This window comes from Schistocerca piceifrons, chromosome 3 (assembly GCF_021461385.2).
Source record: "Schistocerca piceifrons isolate TAMUIC-IGC-003096 chromosome 3, iqSchPice1.1, whole genome shotgun sequence".
Lineage (NCBI taxonomy): Eukaryota > Metazoa > Arthropoda > Insecta > Orthoptera > Acrididae > Schistocerca > Schistocerca piceifrons.
The window spans coordinates 506437767-506456868 of NC_060140.1; the positions used below are offsets into that span (position 1 = coordinate 506437767).

The 19102-nt window shown below is 38.1% G+C and overlaps 2 protein-coding genes across 5 annotated transcripts in view; one reads left to right on the forward strand and one right to left on the reverse strand.

The window, feature by feature from the left end:
• LOC124789484 (TWiK family of potassium channels protein 7) overlaps nt 1–9705 on the reverse strand; it is a 467723-nt gene extending 458018 nt beyond the window's left edge. Inside the window, exon 1 of the mRNA XM_047256863.1 lies at nt 9477–9705. Within this exon, the coding sequence (XP_047112819.1) occupies nt 9477–9602 (126 nt within the window). The 5' untranslated portion in view covers nt 9603–9705. The remainder of the gene's footprint in view (nt 1–9476) is intronic.
• A 426-nt stretch (nt 9706–10131) lies between these two features.
• Nucleotides 10132–19102, forward strand: part of LOC124789688 (TIP41-like protein) — a 66026-nt gene continuing 57055 nt past the window's right edge. Inside the window, exons 1-2 of one of the 4 annotated variants that reach the window (XM_047257125.1) lie at nt 10133–10423; nt 10631–10828. In XM_047257125.1, coding sequence (XP_047113081.1) covers nt 10662–10828 — 167 coding nt within the window. In that variant the 5' untranslated portion in view covers nt 10133–10423; nt 10631–10661. Of the gene's footprint in view, nt 10540–10630; nt 10829–19102 lie in introns of all 4 variants that reach the window. The other 3 variants (XM_047257127.1, XM_047257126.1, XM_047257128.1) reach the window with 3 other exon arrangements.

Genomic DNA, 19102 nt, shown 5'->3' on the forward strand with positions numbered 1-19102 from the left:
AAAATGACACCTATCAGTGAACAGAAAACCTCTTTAACCACCACGTATAAGGCGTGTCAGAGCTTGGCGTATAATGGAGCAATGCGTGTGTTCTGTGGTCTGGCATTCATTAAATGCGAGTCAGTACCAAATATCGAGTAAAGCTCCAACAGACAAAACAATCCATGGGTGATACAATACATTCCGTTAAAATGTCTGCATATGTGGTGTCAGGGAAGCAGGCCAGCTGGGAAATGAGCACAGAAGGTGGAATGTGTGAGGGGAATAAGCTGCCAGGAGCACGAAAAGAATCGAGAGGACATGTGAGCGAAGAACTGCAGGTACCACAGTCAACTGTATGACGTGTTCTGCGCAAAAGTTTGCGTGTAAAAATCATACTGACTGCCGTTGTTATGTCCGCTGACGGCTCGGGGAGATTTTTATGATTTTTCAATAATATGTAGTGGCTACTGGAGGAAAACGTTTTTCAGAGGAGCTGGTTTCCAGTGACAAAGCCAAGTTGTATGCGTCTGGAAAGGTGAATCTTCATAACGTGTGTTTGTGGCACAGAGATAGAGGAACACATTCATGATTGATCTAAAGTAACGTCTACTGTACGGGGCAGAACAGGATGAGGGGGGTCCTGGTGTCCGAAGGAGAAACGAAGAAAAATAATGAACAAGGAAAAATTAAACTGGAAAAACTAGTAAAATCGATCAGTCAAGTGAAGTGTTTCCCTTTCCATAAATTAATAACTATGGAAGCATAAATGTATGTATCTATGTATGTATGTACGTATGAATTTCAAACCTTAACGAAACCATTTCTCGCCGACAGCGCCCACAAAATGATGAAAGGAAAAATATTTATAGCTTACTACAATTTCGCTGTTCGTGCATCAGGCATGACGTTTTAGTACTTCTTTACTGGTAATTCTGTTCTAAACGCACTTTGCGTAAAGTATCTAAATTTAATCACTGGATACGCCTGTAAAATTATATCACTATACGACACACAGTTCAGGAGATAAGACGTCATAAACGCTGAGTTGCGTGAAAATGAAAATGCAAGGCGAAATTCGCAAGGGATAGAGGTGAAGCAAGTGTATGATTACATGTGAAATACGTTAAATATGTGAAATATATTTGTCACGTCTAAAAAGCTGAACTTCTGGAACGATTTCAATCAAATTTGATACTATCTGAAAAGAAATACTTTGGGAGGTAAGAACCACCATCCGCCTATTGGTATAGCGATGATAACGTGGAGAGAGAACTCGAGAGGAGATGGACAGAGCGAGGGACAGGCGGAGAGGAACAGAGAGAGGAAGATATGGAATAAATACATACCCAGGCAACGCCTGGTACTCAGCTAATACTACAATAATCAAAACTGGTTTTGGATATCATTTTGACGTAAACACGTGCCACTTATTTAGTTAACTTTAGCTAGCAGACGATGCTTGGTTCAGTGAAGCTATGTACTCGTAAAAGAAAGCAGGGGTAACTGAATTTGTAGTGATTTTTTTTTGTTGATACGCTCAATGAAAATTCTGTCTGTGCAGGATACTGACAGCTAAAATTGGTAAAGACTAGAAATATGTGAATATCAGTCTGAAGTCATACACAGTCTTTCGATATCTATCGAAAGAGATACTCTCATCAGCCACTGGTTGAAGAGTCATCTTAGAGTGAACGATTAATACTTCTTGTGGTCAAATTAGATTTGGCGCAAGAGGTCGGATACAAATGATATTGCAGCAAATTACTTATCACTGAAATAAAACAGCATTAAACGATTATGCTTACAGCGTCAGTGCTAACGCGCACGTTAGGATTTGATCCTCATAGTTGATAATGAGAATAATCGAATTATTAGCAGCTCGAAATCCTGTGATATCTGTCGATTCAGTATTACGGAGACGGAAAGCTAAGAACTCTACTAGAATTGAGGATACGAACTAAGTTGCACAAAGACGAAAGCTGGCCCATCTTATTTAACCGTACGTAGGCAGAAACAAGTTTCAAATCGCAGTTCGCTCCGTTTGTAAGACACACGTTATTAAAACGCAAATTAATTTTCTGACAAAAATACAAGCTAACGTTTGGAATTAGTCTACAACGCGTTAGAAATTCTTAAAAATGTATTATTTCTTTTGCTGTTTGAATGGAAAACGTATTTCAAGACGTCACGGTGACACACTCAACTTTATGAACAATTTCTATACGAGCGAATCTAGAGATCACTTGGTACAGAAACTTAATATAGAATGTATAATTTGTAATATTCCGATTAAGATTTATAAAATCCATGCTGCTCCAACACACACAAACCTTGAGAAATAGACTGTATAACTGGTTTGTAAAATCAAATTAGCCTGGAATGTAACTGCAGGATGGAAGCTCTCCACGTTGACTAAGTATATATGTCTGAGAATTTAAGTTATGAGCCTGCAGGAAGGTGCAGTCGGAGTTACTGTCTATGTTTAGGTTTAAAAATATTGACGGAACTCACATGTAGGTTGGTGGCTTACCTTTTGAATGCTGTCGTTGCTTCCGCGTTCTTACTGCATTTCATAGTTTCCTTACGATTTTGCCGACTGCAACGGAAACAGTCATGTTGCTCGCCAGTCGCTTCTCCAACTGACGCTAAGCAACGGCCATTGCGGAGACCGCTGTATTGTTGCGAACTGCGTCACGACTCTACGTGTCGTTTACTCTAAGAGGATATGCAAACATCGAACAACAAAGGAAATTACCCAGCGATAGTAAGAGTGGAATAACTAGGTTGGGGCGATCGGTGCAATATCCTCCAGGATAACGTGCCTCGATAATTAATGAAAATGAGAAAAATTAAAATAGGAAGGAAAAGTGGAAAATGTAGTAAACCCATCGATAAAGAGAAGTCTTTTTCTGTGTTAAAATAACACAGGATTCTTTTGGACTCACGGAAAGACATTGGAATCATTTACCTCCTTTACCCAGGACAAGGATCCATCTGCATTATGATACGAATATGTAAAGAACGAAAGAGACTAGACTTGAGCGAGTATTTCGGCCAACGATATGACAAAGCACCAGTCGTGGGTAGTATAAACAATGATGCACAAAACAAGAATCAAGTCATATTTTAAATTTAGTCATTAAAGACACTGTAGAGGCTAAGATACTAATCAAGAAATAGCCCTATATTTCGACACAGTTAAGAACATTTAAAAATTTTTTGGTCACAGCACAGTATTACAGTACATTGCCCAATCACATTATGTGACAACCTGTAAAAAGATAGAATAAACACCTTTTACAGGGTGGACCGCTGCGAGACGTGCAGGAAGAGAGTTTATGAGGTTCTCGGAGATACTGACAGCGATGTGGAGCCATGCCGTCTCCAGTGCTATGGCCATCTGCACTAGGTTTCTCAGTTTAGGACCCGTAGTGCGAACAGACCAATGAGGTTATCCCACCTATTCTACATTCAATTTAAATCTGGGGAATGTGGTGTCCAGTGAAATACGGTAAACTCATCCTGCCACTCTTCGAGCACTGCGAGTTGTGTGACTCATTGTATTGTCCTGCTGGTTGATGTAATCGTGCAGAGGAAAAACTAACTGCTTGTAGGGGTGGACATGGTCCACAAGGATAGATGCATAATTGTATTGATCCACTGTGGCTTCTAGAATGACGAAGTCACCCAGGGAATACTAGGAAAACATTACTCAGTCAATAACGCTCCCTCCTCCGGCCTAACTCTTCCGAAGGATGAAGTTTTAGCAGGCTAAGTTACACACGGCACGGACAAGCCTGCGCGATCTCCACATCTGAACCACTTAGACCATTTCTTGTATGCAATGGGGAATTTCTGATTGTCAGCAACTAAGAATGACTTCCAGATATTTGCACGAATTAAACCAACTGAACGGCAGTCTTGAACTAGTGCATAAAAAAAATCAAGCGTGTGTGGCAGCTAGGGATAATCGTATGTTCAGTGAACTATTTTGTTGTTACGAAAATTCTGTTTATTTTGGGGCCTTTTGGTTTCACAACTTTTCCTTTGACATGTTGTGAACAGTGTTACACGTCTAATATCTTTTGATTAAATTTCACCGTTTTCCACAAATCTTCCGACGTTCTACTCAAGAACAAGGTCCCTATTTCTTGTTTCTCCCCCTTTTGGACACTGTCAGCAGATGATCATAAGAAAGTGACCATTCGGTGTATACATGACCTGGAAGATTACGCCGGAAGCACTGGTCTGTGCACAACCTTTGATAATAGTAACGAAATATAGAAGGACATTAAGATTGTCAATGCTTAGCTTGGCAAATAAAAACAAATTCATTGTAATGAGAACAAATAATGAAATCGTCAACAATTAGTCGCGAGGACTGGTCACAGTAGTCAAATATCTAGCGTTATCAATCTGAAACCATTACGACTGCACTGCCACATTAATTAAACGTGCAAAGCGTTAGCTGTAATTAAACTTCCTGAAGGATCAAGTCTGTGCATCGGACTGGGACTCTATCTTTGACTATGTTTACTTACCAACGAAGCTCTCCAAGCAGGCTTCACGACCCGACTAAAAGCTACAGTCTGACAATATCTCTTCTCTACTTTTCTAACTCCACTGGATTCCTCCATACTCTGCTAGAAAATTATCTGTGGAAGAAAAGCTACAGCCTAAATGTTGCTTCCAGAATGCATTTTATCAGAGTGAATCACTGTGTGATCGAGCCTCAAACTTTCTCCTAGATGCGGGTAGGTTAGCAAGATTCGAAGGAATTGGGGATAAGTATACGCAGACTGGAGCTCTGAGACAGGTCGCGAAACGTAGATAGATAGCCCAATAGTAAAAGCATTGCTCGTAAAAGGCTAGTCAAGATGTGACAGAAATTTTCGATCTGACACAAGTAAGGCTGTGGCCTAACAGAGTAAGTATACTCAGAAGATGTAATTTGCTGTGAACTATGACGCTTACGAAATCGTCATCCGATTGATTCTATACCCTTTTCTGTTAGTCTAGGACTCTTGTTGGATTAACAGAGCAGAGATACCATTTGAAGTAGAACTGTGAAAGAGTCGCAGAAATAAACGAACTGTCGTTGAACAAATTACAGAAACGTTTGAACCTAACATGCCAAAGGCGAATATTCCAATAGGCATCGAGAAAAACATTACCTCCCTTAAATCTAAGACGGGAATTTGAAAAGTAACGCCTACGCGTTTTTATATGAAAACTATTACAGCTTTTTAAATAAAACAGACTTTATTAACATTCGAAATCTTTATTCCCCATATCCACATATTTATTTCTCAACATAATCACCCTGGCGACGAATACATTTTTCTCAATGAGAGACCTGCTTGTTAATACCGTCACTGCAGAATGACTGTTGACGGAGCCACATCACCACCTCTGCTTGGACCTCTTCATCATTATCAAAGTGAAGCCCTCAAAGATGTCTATGTTCTGCAAACAGATGAAAATCAGATGTGACCAAGTTGGTACTGTATGGAGGATGATCGATGACAGTGAACCCAAGTCGTCGGGTTATGGCAGATGTGGCAGCGCTCGTGTGGAGTCTAGCAATGTCACGCTGAAGAAGAGGGTGCTCCAATGGTGAAAGAACTCTTAGAATTCGAAACACAATTACAGAGAGCCGTTTCTCACGAACCGTCACAGTTACGTTACACTCCAAGTTACAAACTACATTTCCGAGCCCTCTAGCGACAGAAGGCAGAAAATACGTAGAGATCAAGAATAAAGTTGTAGAATGTTAATGGCGTTTGCTTTATTTACGAAGCTTTAAGAGTTTTCACATAAAAAAATTTGGAGACATTACTTTTCAGCACTTCCTCGTATATTTGTACGCCGGGAGCTACTTCGCGCCGTCTGGCGGGCACTACTTCTGGTGTAGTACTGCTACCCTCGCCTCGCTCACTTTCGTGTGACGTTCCCTAATAGTATGTACCGTACGAGCTCTAATTTATCTGATCTTGTCCCTATAGATGAATGTGTGAGGAAGTTATACGTTGCTCGATTTTTTTTGATTTTTTTTTTTGGAACGTTTTCTCGTACTCTTAACGGTAAACCTCTCCATGATAGATAACTCCTCTCGCGTAGGACCTCCCACTGAAGTTAAGGCGAGCGTCTTCGTAACTCACTGGCGCTTACTAAACGATCCCGTGAGAAAGCGCGCCGCTCTTCTTTAGACTTCCGTATCTCCTCTGTTAATTCAGCCTTATAAGGCGCCCAGACTGTTAAGAAATACTCAGGAATGAAAGTTTTGTAAGCCCCTTTTTTCGTGGATGAATTATATCCCGTTAAGATTCCTCCAGTGACATTCAGCCCATCAGCTTTTCCCCAATGTTATGTCGTCAATACTTTTTAGGACGCTCCGGACGGTTGCTGTCGTTTCCAGCGATTTATGTCACCAATAGTGTCATCGAACAATAATGGATCTTTCTTCCCTATTTAATTGCTTCACGGAGGTTCGAGTCCTCCCTCGGGCATGGGTGTGTGTGTGTGTGTGTGTGTGTGTGTTTGTCCTTAGGATAATTTAGGTTAAGTAGTGTATAAGCTTAGGGACTGATGAGCTTAGCAGTTAAGTCCCATAAGATTTCACACACATTTCAACATAATTACTTCACGTTCCTGCACTGTGTGTCGGCCCTCTGCAGAAGTTTTTTCATTTCCCTACAGTTTTCTAGACGTGCAACTTCCCTGTATACGACGTAATCATCTGCGAACAGTCTCACTGAGATCCGGACATTATCCATCAGATCATTTGCATATACTGTGAACAATGAAGACATTATAATACCCTCTCAGGGTGGCCTCGAAGTTACTTTCACGTTTTACGGTTTCGTCCCCCATACTTTCCGTACAATGAGCAAAACGGTAATATTACAGAAAATTCGAAACATTAGTTAGAAAATCGTTAAAGAAGATGATGGTAATTCTTAGTATTTATATACAGAATTTGTCTGTATCGCAATGTGTGTATTATTCCTAGTGATACGTTTCGGCTACAGCCATCATCAGATCTGAATGTATTGGTTCTTATGTTTTTTATTTAGAACTGATGATAGTTTTGGCCGAAATGCGTCAGAAGAAATAATAATCACTTTGCGATCTAGGTATATCCTGTGTGTAAGTATCAGAGAAAATCGGGATTACGCGGCGGCTTACCGGCAATCTACCTTACACCACAAATGCCGCAAGAAGTGACAGACGGTGGTGATGCGTGCATACACAGTGTTGCGCGTTGTCTAGTGGCTTTCAGATATAAACATAGTTGTTTTATTTCACATCTGTGATGGTATTTCATTTCCCTAAGAGTAACTTTCTACGTAATAAACACAGGCAACCCGACTCCGTAACCGAGGTCGCTAATGTGCCCTTCCCCGGAGGCACTCAGTTAAGAGATATCAGGTTCGAATCCTGACTAGAAGAAATTTTCACAGTCGTTGTTTGACCGGCGAGGGGGGAGGGGGAGGGAGAGGTGGGGGCATCAAGTTCCGATCACTAGACATTGCACCATTGGCCTAGGCGAAATTCCAACCCTCTCGCCGGTGCGCCACAGAATGAGGGCATGTGACGGTCATAGTGACATTAGTCAGTCTGACAAGTTGAAGCTGTGCGGCCACCTTAGTAGTGTTTGAGATGAGTAAGTTATGCGCCGGTACCCGGTCCACCCTCCTCGTTTCTTTAAACCACAACACAAACGTACCACCACACTGTACAGTCACAGTAATCCATAAAAACACTTCTGACAGTTCATAAAAAAATCAGAGGAAGGCAAGGCTAAACCCACCTTCACAAGGACCCTGCCCAAGAGGACAACGCGCAGTCCTCGCATTTGCCTCCGAAGCTTGTTCCTCGAGTAAGGTACTAAGTTGTACCATATAAATTCTAGCAGTCAGTAGCACGTAAATGATGTTTCTGCATACCGTATTAAAGCAGTGCGGTATGAATGAACTGTTCTATGCCAGCGTCTGATACATTTTTTTTAAAACAATATGGTATCTAATAAATTTATGCTAAAGCATAGTGTCTCAGAAATTTGATTCTACCTCTAAAGTAGTTACCGAGTAATTTAAAACATTTTTATCTGCGAGAACAGGAAGGGGGGGGGGGGGGGGACAGGGCGTAGGATTGCGCTGATTAAATGAATGCTACTATTTCACATCTCTGAATACCCATATAAAAGTTAAGGTGGTGATTGGCCAGCCAGAGTGCCTATATTTGATCGAAAATGCTGACTTTTAACAACTAAACATATAATGTTCTGCTGTCCAAATCAGTCACGGAATACTACAGCAGCACCCGGTGACTTTAACACTATGAGAAGAATCCACACCCAAGACTTCAGGCATTTATTCTTTAGAACAGGACAAATTATTACGCTTTTTATACTCTAAAGAATATCTGAGAAAAGCTAAATGTTTACCTTTTATCTTTGCTAATAAGCTGTCGGGGATCGTCGACAACCTACAGATCTCAGTGTCTTCCTCAGTCAGTAGCAATCGCAAAGGTAAAACATCAGGTTCTTTCGATGATGAGCACTACTCTAACAAATTATTTCGTATGTGATACAACTGAGACAACTACTTTCCCAATGTGAATTGTGAGTTAGACATTCAATGTGTAAGCACCCCTAACAGTCCTCATTAGCCCCTAAGTGCCGCAATCAGTAAATATGTTACACAGGTAAAAAAAAAAAAAAAAAAAAAAAACTTTCTGATTGCAAACATGGTTAATGGAGTCTGCATATCGCGTAATAAATTTTGTTGATTTCACTGTAGTTACTTGATGAAACCTGATTAACGGAAGGAAGCGGGAGGATAAAAGAAAACGCATGTATTGCCACTTTATGAAACAACTGGCGAAAAAGTGAGGTTTTCCAAGTAAATGACTAATTTTTGATAGAGACATTTTCTGTGCTTTTAATTCATTACCTGAAAAGAGCTAGGTAAATGTCGTACCAACATCTTCATCGTAACTAACAACAACAATTGCAAACAAAAATCATCTTAACCGCCTGCAACCATATTTACAACATTTTTCCCCTACTGCTATTAAGAGATGGATTCCTTATATTACGAGTACTGTTAATTTCCAAGGATGGCCAGCATACTTCATACTGACATGTAAATTTAGTTTTCAGAATATGTAACATTAAAGACAATTGCTGAAATCATTCATTGGCTTGTTGCTAGTCTCAAACTATACCTCCGTCTGCTTGTATAAAAAATATATATATATATATTAACTGCGGTTGTTCTTTACGACAGTGGATACCAAAAAAACTTAGGATAATAGCCTGCATTATTGTACGAAAAAGGAAAAAAAATCATGTTTACGCTGCGGATGTACGTTCAATATGAGCATGGTAATAATCTGTTAGCTAGACGTCGTGTATATATAAATTATTGTTATAGCTTTCTCGATAGATAAATATCACGAGTAGCATTTAGTAACTTATAGCTACATACCAATCCTCCTGCAGCTGCATACACCATTAGCGCTGCCAAAAGACCCACATGACCAAGAGCCGATTTGAGTCTCTTGTTTCTTGAGGTCTTCCCTCCTTCAGTTTCTTTGTTAACTTCACCAGACATTTCACAAACACTAAAACACACCCATGGTTACGTTATTGAGACTGTAGCCCTCCGATCACATCAGTGGACTGTAGCGGAGTGAAGGGTGCACAGCGCTCAGCGCGACCCGGTGCGCCACTAACACTGCTAAGGACGTTTTTAGTCCGAACCCGAGGAGCCTAAGGCATTGTTTGGAACAGTAGTTCCTCTGCATATAGTATATATTAGGCTGTTATGGATAACTGATATTTAACATTACTGTAATAACATACAAGAATTGTCCTACAATAGGTTGCTACGAAGAAGTGTCATTTGATATTTTTCAGTGCCTTTATGATAGAAATTGGTTTGTATATGTATATCGGACTTACACACTGCAGAAAGTATTTCGGGACTTTGTTTACATTAATGTGTCACGCTAATTGTATTTTTAGGTAATATGTAATACCATTTACTTGAAATGAAATTCGAACACTCAGCGGGAAAACGTGGTTCAGACAGATGGCAGCACTAGGTGGGCTACTTTCTCATCATAAGAGTCTTTGGCCAAAGACTGGTGTTCTGTTCTGTTATCTTTCACCGTGGTGAGACGCTAGCGGCTAGACACTTAAGAGGAAAGACAAGTGAATGTCGAAATGTATTATTTATGTGTATGCTGTTTGTATTTCCCCGAAAAAAATGTAACTGAAAGACAATTCTGAAGATAGCATAGCTCACACCGTTAATTGTTCGATTATACGTCTTCAGTGTCATCCTCCACTTTTTTCAGAAACATATTTAGCCTATGATAAGCTAGTGAAATTTGAAATATTGCTTATCTCTCTAAATTATGTGCATGCCAGGTATACATGACAGACTTCGTATGCAGCAATATCAATGTCTCTTTTTCTCTGTGTGTTTTCCTGAAACCAGATATGTAATCACTCGAAGAAATAGTTTCTTTTTTGTTTTCAGTTAGGTACTTACTTCATCCTGACATTATACTCACTGTTTATGTTTTATTATAAGGCAGGTACATGAGCAGAATACTTGTAAATGATTGTTTTTAGCAATTAGTGGAAGATCACTTAGAGAAGAAGAATGATTTCCGCATTAAAGGGTGAAATTGACATCCAGAAATTGCCTGTGGATTCAGAGGAACACAAGTTTAATTCATGGAAAGTAAAATACAAGAAAAGTCACATACTACACTCAAAATGTGTCAATGGGCCTTGCGAAGACGATAAAAATAAATGCTTGTTGTGCATGTAAGTTAGTCACACATTCCTGCATGCAGTAGGTAACTACGTGGTTAAGTGAATTTGAAGTTTATATTAGTTACATATAAACCTTCCTGCATGTGCTAATGAGGAACTGTTATATAATTGATTTATTGGAAATATTGTTACATTCATTTGAAATTATATGGAAATATTGGTAAGAAATACGCTACACTGTTAGTGCAAATTTTGTTCTCCCTCTACTTTACAGAGGGTGTTCTCTCCTCCCCTCCCCTCCCCCCCCCCCCGCCAGAAACAGTGTTGCAGGTCGTTCATGTAAAATCTCTCTTTACAGTATGTCTCACACTTTTAACAATTTTTGTTCTGTGATGAATTCACACACACTGAAAAAGGCCTAAGACTGGAATGCAAATTATTTTGATTAACATGTGAATCCCTCCCCCTCCCTCTTCCCATTCCTTTCTGTTTAATCATGAAACTAACCACATTACACAAATTCCCATGAACTGATCTCACTGCTCAACATCTCTCTTCAAAATCAGCAATAAAGTTTAACTAATATGGATCCCAGTCCAATTACAGTGCTTGAAATGAGCTCTAATTGGAGAATGCTAGGCCATCTTGAACGTAAGCCTACATGTGTACAGCCAGTGCAACATATTTGGAGCTGTTTAATTTAGTGAATGAATGTTGCAGATGACAAAAACAGCCTTGTGCTGTGCTGCAGATCACTGTATGTTAGGGATATTTTGCTAGTAATTGCCATATTCACTGGTAATAATTGATTTACTTTTTTAATTTCAGATCTGATTCAGAGATAAATCTTCAATTTCAAGGACTATGTTGATTTTTTGGGTGTTTATTTGCTTAAGTTTATCAGCTAGAAAGAACTTTACAAAGGGCCATCAGGGAAATCTAAGATGTTGGAACAGCTGAAGTGTGAATCAGTGTTTCACATAGTTTTTAATTGAATTGTGGGGCTGGGAAGGTGGATGCGTGAAAATAAGTGATCAGTTTTTATTGTCAAAAGTAATAACATATTTGCTCATAATCATACACGCATGGATCTTCCACACACCTGCATGTGGGTGGCCCATTGTAAACTTTAGCCTAAGAAAGTGTATTAGATGAGATTATTGGAAGGCTGAATTATTATTAGAGGTTACCCCCATTTGACTATGAAATGTTCATCTTTTGCACTGATAAAAATCTTCCTCACTTACATGTACTCTTTAAAAAATACGAAGACAGGTGTCCGTTATGGATTAGCATTTTCATTATTGTATTCACTGAATTAGAGTTAGCATTTCATTGGGACATTGTGTAACTCAAAGCACTCATTACAGTTCGCTATCTGTATTAATAGGTGTATAATGTATACAACTAAGTATTTAATCAAGCAATATTATGGTACTATATTTTGTTCTTGGGAACAGATGAAGTAAAGTAAAATTATCTGGTGAGGAGACATTGAGTTATGGTATGGGGGTGGAAGTGTACAGCAGGGTGAGGTGTGACATGTTAAGAGTGGAAGAGAGGCATGGAGAGAGGATGAAAGTGATAGAAGAGTGAAGATATTCAATTTTCAATTAGAGAAAAGGGAATTATGTTCATACATCCTTATGAGCCTACTGTATCTGGTATATTCACTGTCTGTTCATTCATTCATTATCTCAGTTGATTAAAAAATCTGTTGTCTCTCTATTTCTTGTGCCTCTAGTATGTTAATGTCTGTACCAGAGGACTGGAAGATCTGTGGTGATATATCTGGCAGATTGTGTTTGCCCTAACAGAGGTGAATTCTTGTCTCAGACTTAAAGTTGTACATTGAAACTTATAACAGATGTGTGTTCATTGTTTAATAAATATTGTATTGCATACCAACTGACATACTTGAGTTGTGTTTGTCAAAATTTGTTGCAACTGGGAGGAAGAACATATATTGTTTGTGTAGTAGCTCATTTTAATGCTCGTGTGTTTGGAACTGGGTGGCAGTGAGTGAACAGACGTACAGTGAATATAACAGACTGCTTTATGCATTATGTGATTTGATGTTTATTTGGTTCTGTTGTTTACTTGGCATCAAGAAAAATATTCAGTATGAGTCTACTTTGACCAGGGACATAATGTTAATGCCTGCTGCCAAGTCACCTTTGCTTGCATATAGTCGTAGTTTTGTTGTTAGTCGGTGAAGCCAACAAATGTGAAAGTAGAAACCAGCTGGTTGTGGTGACAGACTGACCCGTAGCTTAGCCCATTTGAAAAAATCTCCACTGGTATCAGGTTATAGTTGCCATGTTAATTATGCCGTTTGTCATGTTTTCTATGTTACTGGTCAGTGCTGATGACTCATATCAAATATTCCTCTTTATTCACTTTCATGTTGTACAAATAATGCACTGAGTAATATAAGACAAGCCTAATGGAATAATACAGTATTGCCTGAGCATTTTACTTATCACATACTTACTTTCTAAATTGGAGTACGTAAAGTGGAATAAGTGGCACTACACAAATTTATCCTAATTACTTAAATTTACATTTTATCATCATAATTTAAATTTAAATACAATATTTTTATTTTGATGCCATAAGTTAAAGTACCTGTCTTTTTTTCTTTTAGTAGTGTGCTTCTACCTAAATAGTTTCCTCCATTGGAAAATCCAGGATGGAATAATCACAATATTATGAAAAAGAATACATTGCTAATCACCATACAGTGGAGATGCTGAGTTGCAGATGTACACAACAAAAATGACTGTGAAACAAGTAAGTTAGCTTTCAGGAGGTGTGTGTGTGTGTGTGTGTGTGTGTGTGTGTGTGTGTGTGTAATTCGGATGAAGGCCTTTTGGCTGAAAGCTAACTTATTTGTTTAACAGTTTTTTCCCGTATCTGTTACTGAACATCACTATATGGTGAGTAGCAATCTATCCTTTTATTTCTTTCCACTCCCGGGTTTGGAATGACTCCTTACCCTCTCCCTTAAAACCCACATCCTTTCGTCTTTCCCTCTCCTTCCCTCTTTCCTGATGAAGCAACCTCAGGTTGCAAAAGCTCGAAATTTGTGTGTGTGTTTGTGTGATTTTTATTGTCTCCTATCAACATACCAATGCTTTCGTTTGGTAAGTGACAGCATCTTTGTTTTTAGTTATCTTTTTATTTTGCCATAATTTTCTCCATGCTTATACTAAGGGATACCTTATAACTCTAAGGCCTTATTCATTTTATGAAAAGCTTGATATTTGATGATGTTTCTATTTTTCTTTTGAATACCTGTAGATTATTAATTTCCTCTTTTTTATTGGTAGGAACTTTATTGTGTACTTTTATATCCGACTTGGTACCCCCCTTGTGTAGTTTAATAAGTATTGCATTTCCTTGGTGGAAATTTTTCACCTGTATTGTCATAGTTGTGAATCTCACAGTTTGTCTAAAATAATTCCCTGCTGTTGGCTGCAAACATCAGTGAGTGTATATATTGACCTGAAACAGTAAATATTCTGAAAGACTTGAAGAGACCCCTGCAGGATTTCGCTTAGAGACCCCATGTATTAATGTCATTGCTTGTTTTTGGGGTTTAAAAACTTTTTCAACTCCTGCAGTATTTCCCCAGAGTGTTATATTACAGGAGACTATAGAAGGGAGATACCATATGTAAAATAAAATAACAGTATTACTTCTTTGTCAACAAAGTGAGAAATGGGTCTCGCTGCAAAGCAAGCTGCGTTAAATTCCTCGACCAGCTGATCAATTTGCTCATTCCATCTTAACTGACTGTCCCATCTTTATGCCTAGCAATTTTGAATGTTAAGTTCCAGTAATTTTGTGAGTATTGATATTCATTTCAGAGACATGAAGTTATTTATTTTTTGCATGAAATGGTAAAATATTAGTTTTTGAAAAACTTAGGATTAGGCTATTTGCAGTGAACTATTTGTACACTTGGATAGTGACTGTCAGGGCTTTATCCTGCATTGTGGAGTTGGATCACCAGCAAACGTTACTATTTTTGCTGTGTTTTTAAATGTAATTGGTAGATCGTTAAGGTAGATCAGAAAAATCAGTGACACAAGAATGAAGTTCTGGGTGACTCTATTTTACATTTCCCCAGTCTGAGTTTGTTACACTTGCCTCCATTAAAACAGTTCTTTGTTTTCTGTTGTGTAAATAAGATTCTAGCCAGGTCAAAAATTTGTCTTTGATGCCACACACTGGTAGTGTTTTATCAGTATGTTATGATCTACCCAGTAAAAATGGCTTAGTGAGGTCACAAAAGATCCCTGTTGAGTATCTTCTGAAATTTAGTTCACCTACAATTTCATGTGTTAGGATAAATTAACATAGCTCTCTTTGTGGAAAATATGTTATAAAATTTGAACTGTATATCTGTCAGTAAACCATTTTGTGTAGTGTAGATGCAAGTCTTATGACTCAATATCCTATCTCAGTAGAGAGGTGGGCTGATAATTGAGTATTACATTCTTCTCTCCATCTTTGTGGACTGTCATCACCATCACATGTGTCAGCCTCCAAAAGTATGTCTCTTTTTGTCTCAGTTATTATGATTCAAAATGGCTTTTACTTCATTGTTTGACCAGCAAATCTTTTGTGCACAGTGTATGTGTCTGGTCTTCCTGATTGTACATGTTAGAATTTTACAGCATTTCTTGTTATTTCATTACATGATTTATACAATTTCTCTCTCTCTTTTTGACGTGTGTTACTTTAATGCCAGTTGTTAACCACTCTTTCCTTCCTCTGCAGGGTGGTTGGATTGTACGCTTCAAAATGTTTGAAAAATAAGTTCAAGGCTGAAATGAATTTCTCATTCACTTTGTCTGCCTGGTACACTTCCTTCCATTATATCTGATGTAAAATATTTGCAAATAATTCTGATGTGAAATATTTGCAGACAAGGTAGTAGATTCAGTATTTATGATTCTATGTTCAACTTGGATGTAGCCATTTACTGTTTTCTGTTGGCAAGATTTAAGGTTGTAATTTGTCCATCATAATGAGACACAACCATTTATTGCAGCTTTTCCCTGTAATCTGTTAGGTCCAGTAACAAATTACTAGTTACTGTCTTGCTGTGCCCGCATGATCTTGGTGGGAATTAGATCATAGGGAGTAGGTTGAAAGTAGACAATAATAATTCCCTTTTTTTTTCGCAATTTATGGTTTGAAAGAAGATTAATGTTAAAATTGTCACACACAATAATCTTACTGTTATTGTTATGGAATTTTCATGTTTAAAAATTATTTTGCATATATTTGAAAAATAAGACGTCAAAATCTTTCTTCCTTTGTAATAAATAATACATTTTCATTACCAAAAAAATTTTGAGCTGACAGATTTCAGATCGTGTGTCCCACAAGCCTAACAAGATCCATGTTTTCATGTGAACTTAATACATTTTCATAGTTAAATTTTTAATTTTAGAACGTTTTTCACCAGGTTGACTGTTACAGAAAAAGTATAATGATTCAGCTGTAACACACATTTATTTCCTGACAGTGAAAAACACAAAATATCACACCCGAGTTATCAACTTAACATTGGAAGATGGTTTTGACATACCATACGCCAATGTTTCCTGCAGTCTATGAAATTTTCTGGGGCATATATTCCCCACTACGTACAAATTATGTACAAACCTGCAGAATGACTGTGGTGCATATAATGTTTCAAAAAAAGTCTGTAATGTAAAAAGCAACATAGTTAGTTATTTGAGACATTCTTGGACTGAAGAAGGTGGTGGTTTTATGTAATTTTTGTGAAACACATGCCACTCCATGTGTTTACTCTCAGCATTCTGTATATGAACTCCATGGTCCATAATATTTTTGTCAAAGGCCCAGAAGCATCTTGCTACATACTAGCACTAGACAGATGCGAGATGTGGACATCACAATGCCCAAAACTACCTATTACTTTAGTAGTACATATGTATCCACCTCTCCCCCCCCCCCCCTCTCTCTCTCTCTCTCTCTCTCTCTCTCTCTCTCTCTCTCTCTCTCTCTCTCACACACACACACACACACACACACACACACACACACACTTCTTTTATTTTGATTAAATATTTTGAAACAATGTCAAATATCAATTGTACTTATGACAGGTTCCTTAATAGTACATTTTACATGAGCAGTGACTGCTGCCCAATGCAGGAGCCTTGAACTTAATATCCTTCACCCGTACAAAAACATAAATACACCCTCTCTTCTGTCACTCTTCCTGTGGTGCTTTTTCACTTTTAACGTGTCATGCTCCACCTTATTTTGCACTCACCCCACCCTCATGCCGTACTCAATGGCACTTCTCCATAACAGGCCATTTCATTTCATCTGTTTTCAATCTAAAAATAGCATGATAATATTGCTTGAACACATGGTCAGATTGTAAATGACATACTTATCCATAGAAATAGCAAATTGTAATGAATTATTAAAGCTGCAGAGTTGGGTAATAAACATACCATATCAAATGCAATGCATGTAAAAAGAACAAAAAATCAGCTGCAAATTCTCTGTGTAATTTTCTTTTATCTCGTTAGTTTATGCAAATGAAATTTGCTACTTTAATGCGTTGTGAATCACAAATAATATAGTCGAGTTATAAACATGTTAGGTTATTTTAAGTGTAAGTGCAAATGCGGAAGTTTATCATTTAGCTAGAAGAGAAACTCATAATGCCCAAATTAAGGTACCCACAAATAATATTTCATTTGTTTCTTAATCTCATTTGAGATGTTTTTTCTTGTAAAATTATCATCTGTCATTTATTTTGTATTTAAGTGACAAATCAAACCAGATGTAAAAGCCAAGAGAGTCAGTTTCATCCTTGAAAATGGAGGTGGTGTTCTGGAACACGTTGTACTTTAGGAAAATGTAATATAGTGATTGAACACAGTGTATTTTGTTTCAGGAAGAGGTATTACGTGGCACTATTATACTTGACACTTGAACTTTAATCTTTCATGTTACTAAAATGAGTACAGCAATCATCTTTTAATAGTGTTTCTTTTGTCACAACATAATATTTCATATGCCTATTTCTGCCCAAATTGTCTTCAGGATGACAGAACATATCATTATCCAGCACATTCCTTTTTGAAATTGACTGAGTTGTGGTACTGTGAGATGCTTGGACCCCAAATCAACGTAAAGTTTTTCAGTTTTTGTGGGCATTTCTTATGTGTTAACAGAAAATATCCATCTCTCTCCAAATTTCAAATCTCGTGCTACTTGATATATTCTTCCACCTGCTTTTTCAGCCATCATCACATTTCTGTTCCCAACATCGGGTAATATGTTGCATTATCTTCCAGCCAATATAATGCATATAAATTACAAATCAGTGGTTAAAATATGAAATGAGTGTTATGAAAGATTCACTTGAATTTAAGAATATGTACAAACAGAAATGGTTGTGCTTTTGTCATAATGTACTAGGCCTACTTGTCCTCCATACATGTTCCGATATTTGACTAGGACTGATTTGATGTGATTCAGAGGTTTAATCTCTCTCTCTCTCTCTCTCTCTCTCTCTCTCTCTGTCTGTTAGTAGCACAGTATGCAATATTTTTTTCTCTCATTGTTACACTTGTTCACATTGTTGTGGGATAGAGATATTGTTGGACAGGTATAATCACAGGCAGTGATGGACGACATGAAACACAGTATGTATGTCATAGAGGTGTAGTGGTATATGAATAATGAGAAATGGTACAGACTTAACCATGTGGGATAACAGGGTAAAAGACATAATGTTCAGTTTTGCCACAGATTAGGCTCGAAAAATAAAGTTTGATATTTGACTCTTAGTAGGGAATATGCTCTCCTTGGGAAATAATGGACATTTTGTACCAGTTGTTTATGCTGGATACAAAACTGTTGTGGACTCCTTGTGGAATATTGTCCGACTCCTCTCTCAAGGCAGTTTTCAGCTCCTGCATGGTTCAGGGAGTGTGTGTTCATTAAAAACATGTCTGCCAAGAGCATCCCTGGGCACACTCTACAGGGTTTAGGGCCAGGAAGTATGTAAGCCATTCCATATGTTCGATATCTTCACTTTCCTGTGTGTCATATACCTCAACGGTCCTATGTGGGCAGGTATTGTCATACATAAACAGAAAGTTGGTACCTACCACAATCCTAAACAGACATATATAATCCAGAATAATCTCCTTGCAGTACCACTCTGCCGCTGTAACAGTTCCTCGCACAAAGATACCCAGCAGTGTTCGGCCATTCTGCATAATGCCTTCCCACACCATAACACCTAGGCCTTACTGA